Source organism: Ornithodoros turicata, chromosome 2 (assembly GCF_037126465.1).
Source record: "Ornithodoros turicata isolate Travis chromosome 2, ASM3712646v1, whole genome shotgun sequence".
Taxonomy (NCBI): Eukaryota; Metazoa; Arthropoda; class Arachnida; order Ixodida; family Argasidae; genus Ornithodoros; species Ornithodoros turicata.
In genome coordinates, this window is record NC_088202.1 from 95,936,176 (window position 1) to 95,959,353 (window position 23,178).

General features: G+C 46.0%; 1 protein-coding gene across 1 annotated transcript in view; it reads right to left on the reverse strand.

The window, feature by feature from the left end:
• The window catches only part of LOC135384892 (alpha-(1,6)-fucosyltransferase-like), a 46,709-nt gene extending 25,367 nt beyond the window's left edge, over positions 1 to 21,342 (reverse strand). The window contains exons 1-2 of the mRNA XM_064614074.1: positions 21,244 to 21,342; positions 21,063 to 21,130 (exon numbers count right to left, since the gene is read on the reverse strand). Coding sequence (XP_064470144.1) covers positions 21,063 to 21,130; positions 21,244 to 21,342 — 167 coding nt within the window. The remainder of the gene's footprint in view (positions 1 to 21,062; positions 21,131 to 21,243) is intronic.
• Between the last annotated feature and the right edge of the window lie 1,836 nt (positions 21,343 to 23,178).

The window sequence follows — 23,178 nt, forward strand, 5'->3', positions numbered from 1 at the left end:
GGGAGAATCGTGCGTCCTGGGCCGACATTTGTCTTAAAGCGCCTGAGGGAGAACCGATGGAAAACACCAAGACAGCACAGTCGGCGCCCTGATTGTGTTGGAAATTTTGAGCAGCTTTTTAAGCAAACGTATTATTGTTTTTCACATTCTGCAAGTGCACTGTCCAGATCGGCTGGCATATGATGCCCTCGATCGCAATTTAGGCTACTTAAAAGACGTTCATTCAGTGTTACAGCTAGAATGCATATACAATTATACTGCACGAGGAACCTGCCGCCCTGATTGGTTTGTACATAAATTGGATGTAGCACGAGTCCCAGCAGGCCGCTAGCTGTCGGCGACATTTACAAGAAGTCATGCACAGAAATCACCGTATGTGGTTGATCAGGGGACTGTATTCACACCGCACATAGAGAATGATAATTTTACGGGAAACGAAGCGTAGGTACATCTATGCGGACACTATACCGGTAAACGAGCATTTGAGCAAGCGGCGGCATCCCCCGTTGGTCAGCGCCCTCAAAGGGAATGCGGCAGGAATACGAACTTCGCCCATCACCTGCGAGAGGGCATTCGGCCGGCCACATCAAGCGAAACGGAGAGAGCGATCGGGGGTCAGTCACCCGGGAATCTTGGGAATAATCCTCGGTGGGCGAAAAACACAGGGGTGGCACCCAATGTATTGCTCCGTATACGAAAGCGTGCTGGGCGAACGCAATGCATCCTGAACAGGTCCTGGGCGCACGTCACAGCAAACGTCAAGGCACACGTGACCTTAAAGATGGCGGTGCCCGTGATCGGCGGCCAAACCGTTTGTAAACAATGTGGTTGCTGTTTCTGCGCGACGTTTTGGATGTCTTTCGACGACGGTAATTATTTTTATCCCATAATCTCGCAGTAAAACGTGCAGTTTTGCACATGAGGCCTCGTACTGTTGACGCCTTTCAAAGATGTGATCACGGCAGCGCGTTACGACGCATTGAGCCGATTCAATGTGCTTAAACTAAGGAGAAATGGGCTACCATGTTGCGGAAGAAGCACTACATAGTTTACGCTGGCAAAATATGAGGGGCGTTCAAGTCAAACCGGGACTTTCTGTCTCGTGAGTGTACAAATGGCTCCCGCTACTTCTTTTTCGTCATTTTCACACGCGACAGGCCTCCGCGTTCACCACGTAGTGGTCCAAAGTTTGTGCAAATCAGAAGACACGTGCTAGACAAGATGGCCGACAACGAGGTGAGCGCGCACATCGAACAGCGAATTCTCATGAAGTTTCTCTGATGAAGGCGTAAAGTCATCTGAAATTCACAGAAGACATCAGGCTCAGTATGGCCACGATACACTTAGCCGCAGCAAAGCGTTTGAGTGGTGCAAACGGCGGCTTAGAGCCCAGTGCCGGAGTTCCTGAGAACATCCAACTTGTGCAGCGTCTGGTCCTTAAGGATCGACGGATAACATGTCTCGAACTGGCTCGAAAGCCGGACCTTTCTGTGGATACGTTGAACACTATAATTCATGAACACCTCCAGTTTCGAAAAGTCGGGCCTCATCACCAAATGAGTCCTCCTCCTACAGGACAATGCACGCCCGCATACCGCGCATCTCACGACACGCACCTTACGGGAACTTGGCTGGGAGTTGCTGCCACATCCCCCTTACGGTCCAGACCTCGCCCCCGGCGATTTCCATCTCTTCGGGCCACTGCAGGCGTTCCTTGGGGGCCGCCACTTCAGCTGCGACGACGAGGTCAAGAATGCGGTCCGATCATGGCTGCTACGCGTCAGTAAGGATTTCTACGCTGCTGGCATCCAAGCCCTCGTGAAACGCCGGGACAAGTGCATTAGTGCAGCTGGAGATTACGTTGAAAAATAAAACTAATTTTTCGCCTGTACGTTCATTTTACTTTGCGAAAAATGAAAAGTCCCGGTTTAACTTGAACGCCCCTCGTACGTTCATCTCATGGCTTTATGAAGACGGAAATATGTCGGTAAGCGGCAGAACGACATGTAAACAAAGTCACATGACCTCAAAATGACGTTTTCTATGACGTGCGACCAGGACAAGATGGCAGTTTTGCCAAAAGCACTCGCTTGGGGGTAGTTACAATAATGGCGGGTTTGTGCCACCCCTGTGGCGAAAAATCTGGGTTAGCGGGAATGCCGTCATAACCCGGTGACACCACAGAAGCTACGTCAGCCCCCCCACAGCTCTCGCGAAATCTGTATCAAAATGCTTGTTACTGCGCACGGAGCGATCCGTGCCTCTCTGTTAGTCGGACGCCACAAGCGTGTCCGGTTTGTTTGCCGGAATTTGAAAACGGCACTTCGCGCTTCCTCACCTGCGTGCTGCGTATTCCCTCGGCGGTTTCATTTGAAACTTGAACGGTGGACGCCGGGTCGGCGGTGCTTTTCGTTGGGAGACAAGTGTGTTCGCTCTTCGCCGTCTTATCCGTGTATTATGGTGTCTTTGATCGTGTTGTACTGTTTCTCGACACAAGCATCGGTCTACGAACAGCCAATCGGACTTCAAACTGAAGTGTTGTTGTGAATTCTGGCTCGATGAACATGTTCTAGCGCCGTCAGATCTGCATAGCGGTGACAAGAAAATAGGATTCATGAAGCAGCAGCATTTTGTATTTGACGTGTAGCAGGCAAGGACATGATGATCAAGAGATTGTGCGCAAGTATGTGACAGTTGTTCGTTGCTGGGAATAAGCTGTGTCGATATGCGCGTTTTGCAAGTTTGAACTTTGTTCCAGTGTGCTAGGAAGCGCTACGCAATGGACTCAGTACGCTCAGTGCATGTAAAATGCGTCAACCTGCCGATTGTGTCAGTATAATGACTCAAATAAATTTCTGTTCATTACGACACTTTTCACAGTTGTTTGGGAATCACGGAATAACTTTACGGCGTGCATGAAAGCTAGTAGACTTAGAGGTCAGGGGTAGCTGGTACAGGCCAGTATGGAAAGCAGAAGTCAGCAACAGACAGAACCGGTCGGGCTGCGAGCCGGACGGAAAGACTTCTGATTGGAGGATTGAGGGATAGGTCGTGTGCCCAGTGTTGTGTGAATTTACCTATACTATGGGCTCTATGGGGAGTTGGTGAGAGCTGGCTACGTCCCAACAGATGAGGTGTCCCTATTGCGAATTCATCAGTGAAAACTTATAGGAGCTACTTGATCATATCTGTATTGTCCTCGGGTTAGTCATAACCATAGGTCTGTATTTTCCGAAGAATTCATTCAACATCACATCATAATCGTATCTCCGCACAGTCCATCACATTACATCACCACCATAAACCATCATATTAGAGCCCATCATTCAACTTGAGGACCCGTCACTACTAACGCATCATTCAACTTTAACTTCAGAGCCTATCACGTAGCCCTTCATTCAAAAGCACACCATTTCGAACTCTATCATTAGAGTTCCACTTGAGATACCCATCACGGTTTTGAAATTCAATTCCATCGAGGGCTTATGTTGGTGTGCCCGCTGCTGGGTTACAACGTTTGCCTACTTCACGCTTCTGATTGCGTGGATTTCCTGGTAGTGTCTGGGAAAAGGGCAAGCGGCGCCATTTTTGACAGTCTCCGTATGCGCCACAGTATTAACACAGTATCGTAGCGCCGTATCGACACAAACCAGCCATTTTTGTAACTTCGCCCAAGCGGATACTTTTCGCAAAACCGTCATCTTGTCCTGGTCACGCGTCATAGGCAATGTCACTTTGAGGTCATGTGACTTTGCCGACATATTCTCATCGGCATAAAGACTAGAGATGAGCGTATTTTGTCAGCGTAAACTATACAGTCCTACTTCCGCAACATGGTAGTCGGCATCGGCTCAGTGCCTCTTAACGTGAGGTCATCATCACATGTTGGGAAGCGGTCAACGGTACGATACCTCATGTACAGAACTGCGCGTTTTACTGCGAGATTATGGATAAAAATAATTATTTGGGCCAGAAGACGTCCACGACGGCGCACACAAACAGCAAACGCGTTGTTTACAACGGTTTGGCCGCCGGTCACGGGCGCGGCCGTCTTTAAGGTCACGTGCGCGTTGCCGTTTGCTGTGACATGTTATCATGACCTGTCGAGAATGCTTCGCGAAATCTATTTTGCAAACGTAAATGTTCACATTTCCTACTTACCTCCTGATAGTGAAGAACCTTCTTTGCCTTGGTTTCACCATATCTTCGGTTCTTTCATTACTCCTACATATAGTGATGAAGAGAGCGCGAATAAATATGCACTAAAAACCACTAAACCTAACCTAACCACTAAAAACCTAAAGCATTTATTCGGGACGACGCGGTAAAATAAAGCAGCGCTCGTTAAAGGAACAATGTGGTGACATTTAGCACGGTTCGAAGCCCAGTCTCATTCGTCAAGCTCTCCATCGGGAGCCACCACGCAAAACATTTTCACTCCGTCGTGCATTATCACTGCGCAATCCAATTTACAAAAACACTCGGTAAAAGCAGCCGCCGACACGATCCTCGCGTCACGTCGTAAACTCTTCTGAGCTCACGTGCCGCTTACAGCTGCTTGCGCTGTAAGGGCAAGCGGCGTATGCGCCGCTTGCCCTTGATAGGCATCATTGGCATCAATAGTCATCATTAGTCAACATAGGCATACTCAACATAGGCAACAACATAGTCAACATAGGCATCAATAGTCATCATTGATGCTGATCGGTTCGTGACGTACAGCGATACAGCTGCTTGAGCTGTATCACTGTACGTCACGAATCGCGTGCCCACGTTACGTCAGGATGTCCCCTCACTCCCTCATACGCTCTCTTCATGAATGGAGGATTTTCAAAGGTGTGAGGAAGAGAGGCCTTGCTCGCGCCCTTTAGGTCCCCTGCATTCGTAGTTCTTTGGCAGGCGCTCCTTTCATTCGTTGCCGAACACGCTGTTAGAGAAACATACACACAAACACAAAGGGGGTCACCTCAGTGCTCCTTTAAGATCACACTAGAAAGATAACTTGCGCAACAGATACAAAAATCATGCACCTGGAGGCTTTACATTCGGTACTGCGTGACAGGTGAAAACTCTGCCGGTCTTCTTAACGATAACGAAAGTGGCGAAAGCGAAGTACGGCCTATCGACCACGCACACAGAACGAACGTACTCCCACGTCAGGCGAGGGCGCGAGCTATGAACGCCGAGCTGTAAGGTAGAGGCTGAACACCACACCCCTCCAAAACATAACAAAACGTTCGCTTCTGATAGGGGACCCAAAGCTTTACATGCAAGAAAACCAGACGAAAACTCTCGCACCTGGCCATACGAAAATATGGTAAAATATGCACTATGCACGCATTTTCTCTCTAAATATGCCATAACGTGCGAAACATGCACTTTTATGCGCTATGGAACCCTCTTAATCGGCCCCAAACCAAGCCGAAAAGCGTTTCTTCATCGTCGAGATGCAATACGATACCGAGAAAAAAAATATGCATTTGCAAATGAAAATCCGCGCTCTACTGATGATGTATACCTGCCACAAAAATGAGGCTGAAATGCACAAGCTCAATAACGCCCGATAACATTTCAGTATCTTTATTGAAACATATTGCACAATACATATCGAGCACAGTGGCGGGTCTATGGTTAATGAAATGTTCGTTGAAGTATCTTTCCTAGTCAACTTAAGGTTGGTAGAATAATCACAGTATAGAACAAAAAAGTAATCGACAGCAGACAGTAAACTATAGACCCATCACAGTTTCTCCTGCATTAAGCAAACTTGTTCAGAAGGTAATATTTGTCGGCATAGATAACTGTTTTATAGAACACCAGTACTGACTGATTCCCAATGCGGTTTTCAGAAGGGAAATGAACTACAATGGCCTTGATTGCAATAGTAGAGAAAACCAAGCATAACATTATTCTAAGCTTTTAACCATGATTTTTTTTTAGATCTTACCAAAGCAGTTACCACGATATTCTGCTCACGAAATTACAAAGGTATGGACTGCGTGGCATACCACTGGAACGTTTCCGAAGCTACTTAAGTGATACAACAAAATACGTAGCCACAGGTAAAACGATCTCTACTTGAACACGATGGAAATTGATGTTCTGAGGCTGGAATACACAAGTAAGGACAACACAACACACAAGCCTCAAGTGCCTCAGAACAATGAAAGAAGGAAGTCACTGAAAAGGTTAGACAGCTGTAGGACACAAACCCACATCTTCTGGACTGCCGGTCCAGGGCTCTGCTAACACACCTCCTCAACGACTTCCAAGGGGGCGTCATTTGAGAGGACAAACCACATCCACTCTCTCACTCATTTCACTTTTACTCTTACATGTTTTCCCACTCACGCACACATACATACGACGGGGCGACGCAAGCGGCATCTGTTGAAGACGATGGAGATTGACGTTCTGAGGCTGAAACACAGAAGAAAGGACAACACAGCACAGAAGCCTCAAATGCTTAAGAATAATGCACGAAGGAAGCCACTGAAAAGGTTAGCCGGCTGTAGGACTCAAACTCATATCTTGTGGATTGCCGGTCCGCAGGGCTTTGCCAATAGACGATTCTGGAAATCCCATAGCTACTTGTGCACGCGTTGCACCTGGGAGATAACTGGAATGAGAAACGGAGAACTGTCCTTCACGTTCCGTTTTCGCTGACCTTGACTCCTCGTGGACAATCGGCCGAGAGAGAAGGAACCGAAACAGTTTGGAGGCCTTCTCCTCCTTTGTTGCCAGCAAATTCCCATAGTTCAAAGCGGCGCTAAGCTCTCTGGGCTTTTCTGAAGTTGTCTATTGAGCTAAGCTAACACAGCTCCCCAACGATTTCCAAGGGAGCGTCATTTGAAAGGACAAACCACATTCACTCTCTCACTCATTCCACTTCCACTCTTACATGTTTTCTCACTCCCGCACACATTCATACGACGGGCAGAGCCGTTTATAGAGAGAGTTTGGTCATTAGGAGGAGCCTAACTTGAAGCGCGTCATGCGACGTCACGGCTGAACGACCTCCCTCACGGTGTTCTATTGTTGTCCCGTCGTCATCTGGTCGCAGACGCCATATTGATGCTGATCGTTGTTTACGATGCAAAGAGGGAAGACACGTGCGTGCTCCATCCTTCGAAAGCCCTTCGTCCTTGAACTCTTTCAGTTTATTTAGCAACGAAGGCCCCCTTATCACAGGCGGCTGTGGGTCATAACCCGATTATTCCTGTAGATTACATTGAGCGCGACCACAAAGCTGTCGACCAGCTGGCGGACAGCATCAAAATGGCGCGCACCAGATGGCTGATAAGCGAATTCCGCTTGGATTCAGGCTTTTTGGGCGGTGCGACGACGACTCTGACGTCAAAACAGGCCCCGCCCATGAGGCGGCAAAAGAACAGAGAATGGCCAAACTCTCCTGATAAATGGTTCTGAAGACGGGGCGATGCAAGCGACATCTGTTGAACACGATGGAAATTGATGTTGTGAGGCCGCCAACTGTTGCCATTGATGAGGAAGGGCCAGAGATATGAACAAAACAGACTTTAATGGTGGTGGTGTTGGTGTGTTGTTATAAGGAACAGGCTTTAATGGATAGGGTGACTAGAACGACTGTACACGATGAATGACGCGTGCGCGAGCTCCCTTCTTCATTTTCCTTAACAGGCACCTGAAGATTTTCTACACACGACCGGGGTTATGGACATTCCCCAGCTCCCGTGGCATAGTGGTTAGAGTGACCGCTTTCCACGCCGAGACTGGGAGGTGACACGGGTTCGAATCCTGTCACCGACTTTCCCTGGGTTTTCCGAAGACTTTCCAGATGAATGTCGGCACAGTTCCCTTTGAAGTCGGCCCAGGACGCATACTAACCCCCCTGTCCCCCACTCCTTCCTGCTGTCCTCTCTTCATCTGTCCACGTCTATACGCCGCTCATAGCCACAGTTGCTTCGCGGCGCTAACACGAAATAAATAAAAAATAAACAAATCAAGGGTTATGGACATTGTATGACTCGTGTGTCCCCAGCGATTCCGACAATTTACACTGACATGGTTTAAAACACTTGAACTACATGTTGAACTCCATCATTGTTACTAGCTCATCTGTTTGTACTTTCTGTGTGTAAGCGCACTGGGGTAGCCAGTTCGACTTCGTAGTAACTCACATCCCAATTTTTTTTTTCTTTATCACATCACATCACATCACATCAACATATCCTACGACTTTAAGATAAATATATTTGCTACAAAAGAAAACACTCCGAGCCGATCTGTTTGTTTGTTTGTTTGTTTGCACCACCCTTTGAAACTGCATGTTACATTCGGGTTTAATCTTCTTGCTTTTTTTTTACATTTACACACTTTAAAATTAACGGCATCTTAGATATACTTGATATCAACGTTACAAAGAGCTTTACACACTACATGGTAGGAAGGGATCAATTAGCGTAGCCTCTTCCCCAGCTCCCCCTCTCAAGCACGAATTCAAGTCATCAAATCAAGCTGTTGTTTGAGGCGAAAACATGGAACAACTTGTCTATCTCGCTGCGATACATTAAACAGTTTCACAGATAGAAGCGAGAGCTTGACATTTTTTAATGCGAAAGCATTACGAGTGTCAAAATGGAAAAAGCTGTATGTACTCGTATGTGTGTGTGTCCGTGTATGAAATGGTGAAGCCTCGCGGAGAGAGAGGTATAAGTGGACATGTAAAGGGGTTTATAAGAGGGTAAAGGTAAATGGAGGTAAATGATTTGAACTTGAAGTAGTCGAAAGTAGTTAAGAGTAAGAGGTAAGAGTAATTGAAGGTAATTAGATGTAATTAGGGGCAATTAAAGCAAGAAAGTAGCGTTTAAAGGAAATTAACGTGAGATATATGTAATTAAGAGAACGATTAAACGAAATTAAAGATTACCGAAGGTAACCGCAGGATACCGGAGGTAATTAAATATAGTTAAAGGTAATTAATGGCAATTAAAGGAAATAAGCGTAATTAAAGGTAATTAAATGAAATTCAAGATTACCTAATGTAACCTGCAGTTGCCTTCGATAATAAAGGGTAAAACAGGGTAATTGAAAGTAATTGAGGCTAATTAAAGGTTAATTAAGTGGACTTAGACATGGTAATTGAATGTGCGGAACCGAACGTCAAGTATAAACCGGAGGTGGACAACCAGAAGTCAGGTTAGACCGCAATAGGGCAACCGGAAGTCGGTTGGACCGGAAGTGGATACCCGGAAGTAAAGTATGAACTAAAAAAGGCGCTTAATGGGCGCGTTAGGTTCGTGCTCTGGGAACATTCCCTCTTTCAGGGGATCACTTAACACCTCCAAAGTGACTTCCGGTGCACGTTCCCGGGTGCACCCTGCCCACCCCTTCTTCGGAGCCGGGGAGCCGGAGAACGCTGGGGAAGAGCGAGGCCAGTTCCGGAGCGTGACGCATGTTCCGGTGTACTGCCTTTCGAAATGGCGCAACCGTTGCAGCATGTTGCAACCGTCCATGCTCCAGAATGCTCGATAGGCGACGCGCGCTCAGCGGCTCTGGCGCCCGGCTTCCGGATAGGCTCACAAACACCATTAAGTAGAGGCACCAAGGGTATGTTCCCCTGAAAACCCGGGTTATGGCGCTCGGGAGCCTGCTTAACGCGCCCAATGCTAACACATTTCTCTCGCATTTACCGCTAAATCGCCAATGAATTTTTGTATGTATTGTTACCTGAACACTAATTATAATGAGATACATTGCCTTTGTTGGTGAATTTGTTTGTTTCTCTCTGTCGATAAGTTGTCGACATTTAATATTCCCAAAGGACACTTAAGAAAATGCTAACTTCACTGTATGTTTTAGGACGTGCATCAGCGGACTTCTTTGCAGGCCTCATTGTAAATTGCTTATTTTTTTGGTGTGTCAATAAAGATATCTCCTTCTCTCCCTCTCATTGTGTTCGCATAGCATGCTTTCATCTATCCAGCAATACATTGGAGGGCACCCCTGTGGTTTTTGCGTCTGAATGGGTGGCAGGGGCTGCTGGTGGTGCACCGGCATGTGTAATGGCACGACGGATATAGCAGCGCATGCGTTAGCGCTCGATGCGAAGGGGTATGCTGCTAGCGCGCTGTTGCGCCAGCTGTTGACAGCTGAGTGCTTGAAAGCGCGCAGAGTAGGTCGGACGTTACGAGGATTTGTATACAGCCGCCTCTTCGACGCACCATTGTGCTATGATTAAGAAAATGTTTAATTTGTCAACGAAATGTGACCAGCTCGTCCGTTTTTCACCATCGAATCGATTTCCTGTCCACCTACCGCAGCTCACTGCACCCTGCCCATAGCATGATATTTCTGCAACACACGTACCATCTGCTAAGGTGTCCTTTTCACTACAGTGACCTGTACCGTGAAGATGCGGAACATGGAGACGAAAGCGTACGGTCTCATTGTTGTTGATAGCATATCGCTCAACTTTATCACTATCATCTGAGAGACTGCCGAATTCGCCTGTTCTCACTCTTTCGAGGATGCCCCATACAGAAGGGTCTACACCAGGGGTGCCGAACTCATTCGTATCCGCGGTCCGCATTGAGTGGTGGAGCAACTACGCGGGCCTCATACCACGGCTTTGGGGTAGCCTGTTTCTGATAGAGACGTCACAACACAGAACTTACAACGACATAAAACGCATGTTTGCGTTACTTAGCGTTGCCCAACCACAGGGTCAGCAATCTTTTTTATTTACTGTGTGATGAGGAAACTTGGCACATCTGGTTTTTAAATGTTGCGTCAACATCGCATCAAAGTGATTGCTCAATTGCAATCTTAAGGACTACGTTGAAATGTTCGTTTGTGAGTTGTGAGCGCAAGTTATTCAGGTTCATTACAGAAAACGCCTGCTCGCAGACGCATGTTGACACAGTTGTCTCGCGACGTAAAGCCACGCGGGGGGGGGGGGGGGATATGTTTATTAGGAAAAAGAAAGGAAAGGTGTTGTTGTTACTAGGCGTATGTTGCACGGAACATGGACAGATTTGTCTGCGACAACATAGGTATCTTCAGATACTTTCGTCCAACGTAAGAGTAAAACAAAGCCGCACCAATTTCAGCGATCTTGTTCTTGTCGGTGCGTCGCACTGTCGGTCAATCAGTTCCATTTGTTAAACATGAGGAACGTTGTCATGCGGAAAGAGGAGAGCAAAAAAAAAAAAAAAAATCAGTGGCGATTTAGCGTTAAGCGAGAGAGAAATGCCTTAAAATTAAGCGCTTTTTCCGATCTGTACTTGACTTCCGGGTATCCACTTCCGCTGCAACTCGACTTCCTGTCCTTGTCCACCTTGTCCACTTGTCCACCTCCGGTCTATACTTGACTTCCGGTTCGACATTTTCAATTACTATATGTAAATAGATTTAATTAACCTTTAATTAGCCTCAATTACTTTCAATGACCCCTGGGGTAATATTCAATCTCATTTAATTCCCTTTAATTACGTCTACTTGTTTTAATTACTCTCTATATCTTTTTAGTTGATGTTAATTACCTGTAATCACATTTAATTGCCTCCCGTAACCTGCGGTTATGTTTGGTAATCTTTAATTTCATTTCATCTTTCTCTTAATTACATATATCTTAGATTCATTACATTTAAATTCAACTTTCTTGCTTTAATTACCTTTGATTACCTCTACCTCTACCTCTACCTTTAATTATTCTTACCCCTTACTCTTATAATTACCTTCAACTACTTCAATTTCATGTCATTTACCTTCATTCACGTTTACCCTTTTATATATCCCCTTTACATCTCCACTTATACCTCTGCCTCGGTGAGGCTTCACCATCACTCATACAGACACACGCACATACATACAAAACATACATATATACATACGTAGAGCTTTTTTCCGTTTTGCTTTTTTGCAGCTACGGTTCACGTCTCCTACACTCGAAGAATCTTTGCTCGAATTCACTGGGGAGATCACCAAGCCTCCGACTGAACCGGTCCGTTTCACCTGGCATTGTAGGCACCAATATTACAAATCGGCCACGTAGGGTTTGTTCAGAAATTTTGGTAGGAACGTACCAGTAATATTAATAATATTAATCAAGTAAAATCAGACGCAGAAGCAGGTTTAGAGAGTCATTAGCGAAGACAACGAAAGCTACACAGAGGCAGACAGGGAACTTTCAACCTTTTATCACACGATTAAAGGTTGAAAGTTCGTCATTCCCTGGCTCTCTTTGTGTTACTTTTGTCGTCTTCGTTGTTGTCATGTGCCAAGAGGCAACGCTCGTCTCTTGGTTAGAGTCATCGGCTGTTACAGGTCAGTGGCAACGAACATACCACACAGATCCAAAATGCGCCAAAAGCTTGTCACATTATGAACAAGCTTGTTCAGAAAAAGTGCGTTTACCATAAGGGAATCACAGTTACAAATATGACATGTTTATGGCGTTCGCACTACACAGATTCACATTGGGGACGCGAAGAATTCATGAGCACCGTCCATATAATGAGCATCTTTCCAACGCACACACTTTCCGCAATATGGAAACACGTCCACGAATTTCCAGCGCTCACGCATGCTGCGCGTGGACAACTCTACGTGCTCACGTGGCTTTAGCCTCCGCGCACCGCCCATGTGCACGCATATTGGAATTTCACGCATATTTCATACACGCACAATATAATGAGTGCATAATATGCGGGTGATCGCGTCGCACGGACTCAACGTGCAGCAATATAGAAACATCCAAATGAAAATTTCGCGCACAAAACACCAGCCGCGCTATATGCACAAAACAACACCTGCCTTCGAGGTTTACAAATCTACATCGCACCCCGTGTCAACAAATGATAGCCTAACGAGTAACTTACCGTGGTGAGTGTATGATAATCACAAAGAAAAGTAGGAAAAAGCAGTCGGAACACACGCGCGTAAACAGCAGGTGGTGGTGCGGTGCGGTGGTGGTGAAAGGGTTCGCCGTTGTCGGCCTCACAGGGGTGGACAACGTCACGAGTGACGCCCCGGAAAATGTGCGTCCTGGGCCGACTTTTAAGGGAACTGTGCCGACATACCGCAGACAGCACAACTGGCATCACATATCGCGCACGGCCTTATTAACCCAGGCGCGTGGCGAACCGTCTGTTTTATCTGATATACATAACTCACTTGCATTGCACGTTCGCAGGTCGACGAACTTCCATGTTCTGCGGTGAAATTCACCGCAGTGAACCCCGCTATCGCGAAAAAGCATTGTATCCACGGGAGTCACAACAACCACACCGCATCACCTTGCCCGTAAAATATATCTTGCGAGCGAGGATCGCACCCTACTCGGACCCTGCATCCGATGATTCACTCCAGCGTTCTCGCATCGCTTCCCTGGGACCACGGCGTACATGTCATCGCGCGATAGCTCGACGTAAACGAGGGCAGGTACGGAACTCGTCCGATAGAAAATATTTTTAAAAAATTCGAAATCGAAAATTCCAAGCCATCAAAATCCATATGCTGAAGTTGAAGGTTGTCGCCCTCACCTTACGTAAAAAGTTATACGGTGAAATCCAACGTAATGAACCCCCGCTATCGTGAAAAGATCACTCATATGTAAGTCCAAAGCAGGGTAATTTCAAGCAGAATCAGGCGCGGTGTTTTGGTCGAGCTCTCCTATTTGTTCTTTCAAATATATATCCAAGCCTAGTCCTTGGGAAGGATATCGGCAGTGAAAATAGTTGAAAATAGTTGGTAGTTATGCTTTCCATAACCATAACCATAAGTCATAACCATTTAACATATTGAACTGATTTTATTTTTCACGTACTCTCAGTGGTGGGTCACATTGCATCCTATAGGTTCTGGAGTTTCTGAGGTCTGCCTTTGTCCCGTTAAAAAATCACAAATCGGGCTCATTTGTAAAATTTGGCACTTTTTCGGCACCTCACTGATCTTCTTTCAAGTGTGATACATAAAAGAAATTTACGTCGTTCTGTTCGCCTCGGAATGCCCCTCCTTCTCGTATCAAGCACATCGTTTTGTGACTAGGAGCAACGCGCCCAACGATCGTTTTGTGAGCGGTGGTCTACGAAAAACGGGTAAATTCAACATCGCACTTCCCATATATTCCCATTCGTGACGTCGTCCATCTTTCTCTCAAAATAGCACATAAAAAACAGTTGCTTCAATGATGGGCGAAGTTACGTTTTAGAGGTGCAAACTACTGGGAAGCGTGATGTTGGATTTACCCGTTTTCGGTAGACCACCGCTCACAAAACGATCATCACAAAATGACGTGCTTGCTACGAGAAGAAGGGAACATTCCGTGCCCAACACAATGATTTTTTTTATTAAATTTCTTAGACGATTAAAGATGATTTTACAAAGATGCGTGCGCCACCACGTGCCCGTCGCAACGCAACGTGGGAACTTTGAGGAACACTGCTCCGTGGTCAGCTTCGGTTATGGTTTATCCTGGCTGACGTTGCTGCTGCGCATACCGGGAATGTTGTTGTTCTTCTTTTACCTCCGCCTATGGCCGTCTCGTAATGCTTCTAGCCGCAAGGGACTTTCCGTTTTATGTGATGCGGGAAAGCTTTCGGTTGAACGCGCGGCCGATAATAAGGTCGTCAGGGCAGTACCGCTTGCGGTGCTGTTCCGGGAAGATCTTTTCTTGAGCTTTCGCTTGTCCCCTCTTACAGTTGGCAATACGACGAGCTGCAAAGGACATGTTCCAATGTGCACAGTGATCCACAGTGCAATTTATACACCATAAGTAGGAAGGCAATAACTACAGTTGGCTCCTGTTAATCCTGCTCTTCGTTTTTAGGGCGAAAGCAGTACTATTTTAGAATTGTGATGTGGGCAAGATCTCGTTTGTCCCATCCTACAGTTGGCAATACGAGGACACGTTGGCGAAAGTAGTTCGTGCTGGGGCGCGTTCCTGGACACTGCGCGAGCTCGCGACCTCGCGTCGAGCGTTCCCGTTGCCCCAGCAACAAGAGCACCACGTGGTACGCTTCGCGAGAATGCTCAGATAACCTCGTTCCTGCACCTGCTTCGCGAGCTCGCGCTGGGAAAAGGTGGTTGTTTCCTGAGACTGAGAGGAGGAACAACAAAGCAAAGCTCGTCGGTGTTCGCGTCGAAAATGGCGGACCTCTGTTTCATTTCGGAAGAACAAAGTGCTGCAAAGGAAGAGCCGGTGCGCAGATTCCGCATTAGTAGCGATGCTTTCTCCACATTGTCGGACGATGAATTCGTCGCTATCAAATGAGGCTGTACGGGAAGTATATGAAGCTTTTCGGGAGGATGTGCAACGCAGTAAGTACACTTGCGAGAATCTGAAACTTTGCATGGTGAGCGATCATTGTTTTGTAATTAAATAATGCATTTCAGCCCGGCAGTCGCATCGTACGACACTGACCGTGGAACGGAGTGTTCTGTCATAGCTTCCACGAATTAGCAGTTTGACAGGCTGTGTCGGTGTGTTGCCATTATATATGTGTGTGTTGAGTTTGAATGAGTGTGTGTGTGTTTGCTATGAAGAACAACCCAAGGGGAAAAACAACGTCGGCAAAATGCCGGGCCGACGTGTGCTTCCGACCTAAAAGTCGTTGGGCCGTCCTTGCAGAAAAAGGTTAGGCCAAGCTTGGGGATTGACATTGGCCTTACTCGGCCCGACAATAACACTGCCAACGTTGGGCCAATGTAGCAGACCGACCTATAAGACATGGGGCTAACACAGGGCCAGTGTAGAACCAAATCTGGGCAATAGCCGTCCCTTTGTCGGCTAGATGCGGCCCACCGATTAACAGCAACGATGGGCCAACTACACTCTTAAACCCGTACCCTTTATTGTAACTTTTAGAAACATGTAACTTCTGTATAGACGTAGATTTCGAGATTTCTTATAGGTTACACCACTGTAACGTATATTTAGAGGTTAAAAGCGACCAAGGTCATGTCTTTACAACACGAATAGAAGTTACATCTCGGAAAAAACAAAAACAGCTTGTTGTAACTTATAAATGTACCCTCTACTCCGACACTGTAACTTCTAAGCGAAATCTCCAACGATAATCTCTTTGTTAGTTTCTTATCGTTTGTTTTCCTTTTGTTTTTCAGCATAATGCCGCGTTTCAGCCTCCCATTCGAGACGATAGTTGCGAATCTACGCTGTTATTTTTTATCTGTTTCAGCGTCACCTATACGTCAACTACATGTTATCAATGCTGTATGAACACAGATTATAAGTTCGCAGTCTGAAATACTGATAGTATGTTTCTTTCTAAAGGGTGGAAAACAATTGTCAATGCCGCAACCACCAAGATTTCCGATTTCGCTGCGTAGCCGAGCCTGGTCTAGGTCCATCCACACTGAGAGCGGTTTCCTTGAAACGCTTAACGCTCGTCGTCCGTCCGTTAACAAGTGTAATCTGTTTTAATCAGTGGTTTTCCTCGCGTTTATCATAGTATCGTCAGGAACAACGGAAAAGCTAGATGTCGCTAGCAAACAAGTATATTTTCGGTGTTCTCAGGGGAAAGTGTAGTGAGTGCGAAGATTGCAAAGAATATATAACCGAAAACGAACGTCACCACCGCAGCCCTAATTCACACACTTCATACACTGGGTAAGTGTACATTTTGTGCTAGGTACGTGCGTTATTTTGATAGCAAGAGCTCTTAGCGCAGGTTTGTTGTGATTATGGCAAGCGTTTTGCGGTCCTGCATATGAACGCCACTTACGCTTGCTACTTTTCTGCTCTTACTTGGTCGCCAAGTCAATACACCGGCGTGCATTTTGCGAGCTGCGGATATATGCATCGAGATATATAATTCGCAGCTTCCTACTTGTTGTATTCTTACGATATTCTAAGACTCAATCGCGGAGTGAACGCCTTCCCGCATTTATGCTGCTTTGTACCTTGTGCTTTGTACGGATTTGAATGGTTCCGTAAATGTTACTCTCATTGCCCAAACTTTTGTTCCCAGGATCCTACATGCAGGTTCACATACCGTCACCAGCGCAATGCAGTACCTCACAAACTCGTCCCAGAGCGCCTCCAACGCTGATAACGCAGTAATGTAGTGTCTCCTGCGTTACTGTACACTCATATTCCTCAAGGTTGTGTGCGTTTTATGTAATACTGTATTGCCATTTGCGCTCGCCTCTGCAACACGAATGTGGAATAAATTTGTTTCTGCTGCAGTTCTCCATTTCGTTGGGTGTGTTCAGCTTAGCAAACATAGGTCAGTTGTTTTGACTCGCTAGCTTCCTCGCACTTTTAGGCATTGCTTCTCACTTAGAAGATAGTTCTTTTTTCCACATACATGGTAAAGCAACCATGGTTTCTCCTCACACCAGAATCGCACTTGTGCACAATGTGTCACCTCTCGACAGACTTCTGTTTTTGTAATATACATATGTTCAAGATCTCCTTTTCTGCTGGTTCATTTTGGTACCTTGGTGTGTTCTGTAAATGTCTGTCCATATCCCACGCACAGGGTGTTTGTTTTTATTCGCATCACACCAGCGCTCATTTGACAGGTGGGTTATGTTAATTTTCGCAAATTAACCCATCCGTAGTTACAAACATTTCCGACATTTCCTGACGCATGTGTTTGTAACTACGGATCGACTAATTAGCAAAGATTCACATAACCCACCTGCCAAATGAGCGCTACTCTGTTGCGAATAAAAATGAACATCCTGTATAAAAAGCCGCACGTTGGCGTAACCTTTACGGGCAGGTGCTGGATTGAAGGCCGTAACCTCTAATTAGTGGGTTTCTTTGTAACTTTTATAAAAGGTGTCACTCAGAGGGTACCTGGTAGCTTCTGAAATAGAGGGTAAAATATTGCGATTTTTTACCCTTTACTAAAGGGTACGGAGTTAAGGGTGTATGCCCAAGCAACAAAGGTTGGGCCAAGCTTTGCAATAGCTAGGCTGGCCTATCCGGCCTTGGTTGGTGTATTATCGGTCAACAAGCTTCTTTCTTGATACAGATCTGTACCTGGCCAATGACTTGCCAAGCATAGGCCAGCATGCATTGTGCCAAGTTAGGCCAAAGCAGTCCTGTGGTATCGCTCGTATTCATACTCAATTGTCTCGCAGCGTACGGTAACGGCGTAGGGGAGGGTCATGAAAGCTCGCAATATGCCCGAGACCACTATAATCAAACAGCTCTTTCTTTCCTGAGATAGAACATATACTATACATAGGTTGTCTCGCGAGCTTCCACAAGTTCGAGAGTCCTGTTCGCGTATGAGTCAAACTGAAAGGTGAGGTGTCTAAGTTTAATTCTATGCGTACACAAACAACACTGAAATGAGGAACTGGTTGTCATATTAGCTCACCATGAAGATAAGGTCTCTGTTTCTTACTGCTTTTGGTTTGAGACAATCACTTGGTCAATCGAAAGTGGAACTTATGCAATGCTACACAATTCCGCATTTCCCTCTCCCCAAGGCAACATACCAGGATCGGACCAAGCTTGCCAAGAGCCTTGCTGGCCAACCTAGCCCTGCTTGGCAAGTGCTTGGCCAATGAGCTCGTTTCTTGGTACAGATCTGCCGCCTGGCCGACGGCATGCCAAGCTTCACTCTGCCTATCACTATGCAACATTGCGCCAACGTTGGCTGGCCGAAAGAGTAGTTGGCCAATTGTCGTCCGACTTTTTGCCAACCGTCCAAGCGTCTTTTCTTCAGCTGCATTCTTTTCGAGCTTGCTTGCAGCGCAGGCCGACATTGGTCCGTCTTTATTACTCCAATCTCTCAACAGCACGCCCACAACACGTTGCACAATGTTCTCGGCCCAACGTCGTTCGCCAACCACCGCTGTGAGCGACATCATACCAACGCTGGTCCAAGGTGCAGTGGCCGACTAAGTCGCTTGCCGACCAAAAACCGACCACTGGCCGATTGTTGGTAGTCGGCCATTTCCACTTGGGAATCTACTCGTGGTTTGTATTCAGTGTGCATTAGTATTCAGAATCTTAGACTATTATTCCGATTCATACTATTATGCAGGTCATAAATTATAAATGCACCATCAACTAGGTGCAAGGTACGTTTATGTAGGTAAGTATATGCTTCAGGTCGCTAACTCTGAGTAGTAAACGTACTTCTCTGCTAACGTATCTGTGGGCACGTATTGGTTGATTTTATTAACAAAGAACGGATGCTGTCTCCCACAGTATCTAATTTTGTGTCATAATTCAGGAAGCTATTTGTGGTACACAGGTCGCAGCAGAACCTCTTTGATCAGCGGTTTGTTGATTGTAATTGCTATTGCCATAAAGGCTGCCTCTCCATCAATGTATTGATGTGCATATATATGCCGATGTGTGATGTCCAGCATGCTAGCTTTTGCATATCAACAAGAATGTCGGCACAGTGAACCACACTATTCCTCCTCCTTTCAGGTCTGTGATGCCTGAAGTCAGGTTCTCTTCATGAACACAAGGTTCCCTGGATCGTGGTACGGTGCTCCTTAATGGACAGCCTGCAATCTGCATCGAGCAGGTGCCACTATATTCGAAGATGGAGACTGACCTGTAGGTATCAGATGTGTGTGTGCTATTTATTTTTTGAGTGTGCACAACAATGCAGCTTTGCATAATAAAATTTATGTACTTCAAATGCGCAAAAAGATTTCTGCGTAACTGGCAGGCATACTGTACCCAGTAATATTATGGCTGCACTAGTGCTAACATATGATTCATTTTTATTGAACACATTGCTTATATTTATTTACAATTCAATGCATAACACATTCACTGCACAGGCAATCAGTCTTGATTTACATTTTTTGGATAACTAGTTGAAGTGTAAAATTATTTACAGGTAATAACGGCTACCCGCTCCAGCCCTGGCTCATGGCACCTGTCCGTTCGCCCTCAACACGTTAAGGACAAAGCTACAACACTGCTCACAGCAGGACCCATGTGTGCATTGAGCTTTGGGGTACTGAAGACGCGATTCCGGTGCCTACATGGGTACCGGACACTGCATTTCGCTGCTGACCAGTGTTCCAAGATAATCAATGCCTCTGCCGTACTCCATAACATGGCTCTGTGTACAACACTCGTGAGCCTCTGGATGATGCTGGTGAGCCAAGGGAGGAACAGGTGGAAGGCGGTGCCACCGGAGAGACCGAGGAGGAGAGAACAGAAGACGTTAAACCTGTCCCTTTGTTCGTGAGAAACTGTGCATCACAACTGAGAAGCCAACTTATAAGACAGTGTTTCAGACGTATAGAACAGATGAATCACCTCAGACGTTCACAGGAGAGAGCAGCAGTAAACAATCTACAGTGTTACTATGCAGAAACCTGATTATTTTTCATCCTTCCACTATAGGGAGATTGTAAAAGTGCATCTGAGCCTTGTTAATATGGATATCCCGAATTATGGAAGATGTTACTGAGGTTTAAACATTTTTAGTGCATTGATAACTCCTTAACTTGCTGTTCCAACAATGTAGAGTAGTACAGGGTACAAACCCCACGTAGTTAATGTGTTTCCGTAATTATTATGTACGATATCTGCATGGAGGGCAGCAAGTCTCTCCCCACATTCATCATGAGAACTTCTTAAAGTAAGGCAGTCCAAGTGCTGTCTTGTACAAACGAAAAGTTATGGCTTTTCATTCTCACTGGTTCCTTTTGTCATAAGGATTCCGAGAGAAAAAGACTGTACCATGACAGACTTGCTTTATCTGTAATGTCAATCTTGAAATGTTCCATTGTTTTCTGTAATTTCCTTAGCCCATAATAATAGGGACCATTCCCTTTATAGACAATTTTTTGTCGGGGACAAAGGTGTCCATATTAACCGGGCAAGAACTGCCAACAATAATTTCCTTACATCTGTAGTATGGTACAGCAGTGTCGCCCTAGTATTACCCAAGAAAGTGTATGCATGTTTGTGACAACATAAATGTACTGTTAAGTGAAAAAGCCATGACCCTCAAAGTAAATAAATCCTAGCTCTGTTGTCTATCACTGTCCCTTCTGTGTGTCTTTGCATGTGCTTCTTGTATTTCCTTTTGCTCACTTGTCACTTATTTGGTAAACCTCCTTACCTTTCGCTTGCCGACTCCTCGGTTCCACGAAGACCGGCCGAGGTGGAGGGAACCGGCTCTGTCTCGTTCTGAAAACGTGCAATTGATATAAACATTGTGAGGTGTGCTGCATTCACTCATGCTTTATCTTTTCCACTTGTTTCATATACATGTTGGGCTAGGACCGCTGTATATTACTTACGACTGAGACGGGCAACATCACTTCCATGAGACCAGTCTCGATGGACATCTCCACCGCTCCTGGTACGCCGACCGTCGTGTCCCAGCCCACAAGGGCCATGACACGCCGGTCGGGCCCAGACAGGCGCGATGAGGTGTCCACTAGGGCCGGCCCCACGCTAGCGACAACGTTGCCGCTCCCTCCCCTTGTGGCCTGCAGTCTTCGTGACAATTCTCTGGCTCGGCTCTGCACGCTGTGGCGCAGTGCTTCCAAAATTGCTGCCACCCCTTGCCGTCTTTGTTGTATGTCCAACAGCGTCCAGGGTGCCAGCAATTCTGCCCCATTTCGCTCTGCGCTGTGCTGCCGTCACACACTCGAGGAATCTCCTGTTGCTACACAGTTCCGGCGACTCCTCGAGCAGTTACAACAGCAGCAGCTTTTGGGTTTCGCTCTCCATAGCTGTAATGTGAGAAAAAGAAATAAAATAAGATGCACACCAACTGTCACTTCTAGACAACCACCTCATTTCTAATTGAAAGTACACTAAACTTTAGTGTACTTTGTCCAACTTAGCAGGAGAAACTAGCTCAGTCCTGCTTTACTGACTAAAGCAGGACTGAGTTAGTTTCCCCTGCTAAGTTGGACACAAATTATGGCCATATTTTGTCCATCTCAACCCTTTTTGTGCAGGGAGGTCCTATGAGTGGTCCATCTTTTACTTTTGTATTTTCTTTTTATTGGATGGGCTAGACATTTTGTTCTTTTCTAAATTCGAAAGAATAGTTGTTCTAGGTCGCTGGCATGCTTTATCATTAACGGGTGCTAGTGTTCGGTTTTTCAAGTGCTTCAACTATGCACTGCACCAGCTTCAGCTGAACGTCTCGAAACCTGTATTGCAAGGCCCAAAAACGTGGAACTGCTGTGTAAGAAATGTTTTTGTTTGTCTCACTGTACATGGCTGCATGTTTCAAAACTCTCAACCACTGTTCAACTGTGCTCAACCACCTGAGCTTTCAACTGTGCTAACATAGCATTACTTAAACATTCCGTCTACACGCAGAGAAACGTAATTTCACCGCTACACAGGTGAAAGTTGATGAAGCTGATACAATTCTATAGATAGCAAGCAACATTTTAGGCACGGCGCCCTGCAGACAGTGTGAGCAGTCGTGCAAAATATCGAAGCAAAAACCGAAATGCAGCGAGGAATTACATAAATATGGTTCACACTCAGTTTTCTTGTGTTACGATGCTGCAAGAGGTTGTACGCGACTAAGCTAGGATACGGAATGATATCTGAAGAACTTTCATACTTTTGCAGTGATGCGCGCGTCCAAGTTTGACTCTCAACCGCTTTTTCAGCAGACGACAGCACGTAGTTTCTCATTGGTTGATTTGAACCAGAAATCAAACAGTTGAAACGAATGCTGTTTCGAGGCATACTTACAATGTAATTGTTTATGTAACCAAAATTATGTGTTCCGTTTACACATTATTTCAGCTTCATTTCTGGTACTAAGTGCGTTCGTAGCGGGCCTGTAGCCGAGAGTGCCGTCACCTCGTGGCGGATCGCGCAACGATAGCGCAACGGTAGTATTCCCGCACTTTCGTTGTCCTCCTGCGTAGTGGCAACGATGGGCGTGGTCAGCGCGAAGTCGCCAGCTCGCGCAGTGTCCGGGAACGCGCCCCAGACACACGGCAGGAGCGAACTTCTTTCGGTGTTTCATTTCAAAAATATACCGAAAGATGTCGCTCTAGATATTACCATTAGAACCAGCCTTCACGTTCGACATAGTAGCAGTAAACATAACAATACGACCCATGAATTCGAAACAAGTACTGCAACTGCAATAACAACAACAACTTTATTAGGAGATGATGAATGAAGAGTTACATTGCCAGGGGCGATAAATGCAATATCTGCACGCAGACTTCGAGTATTTGAGAAATGAAAAC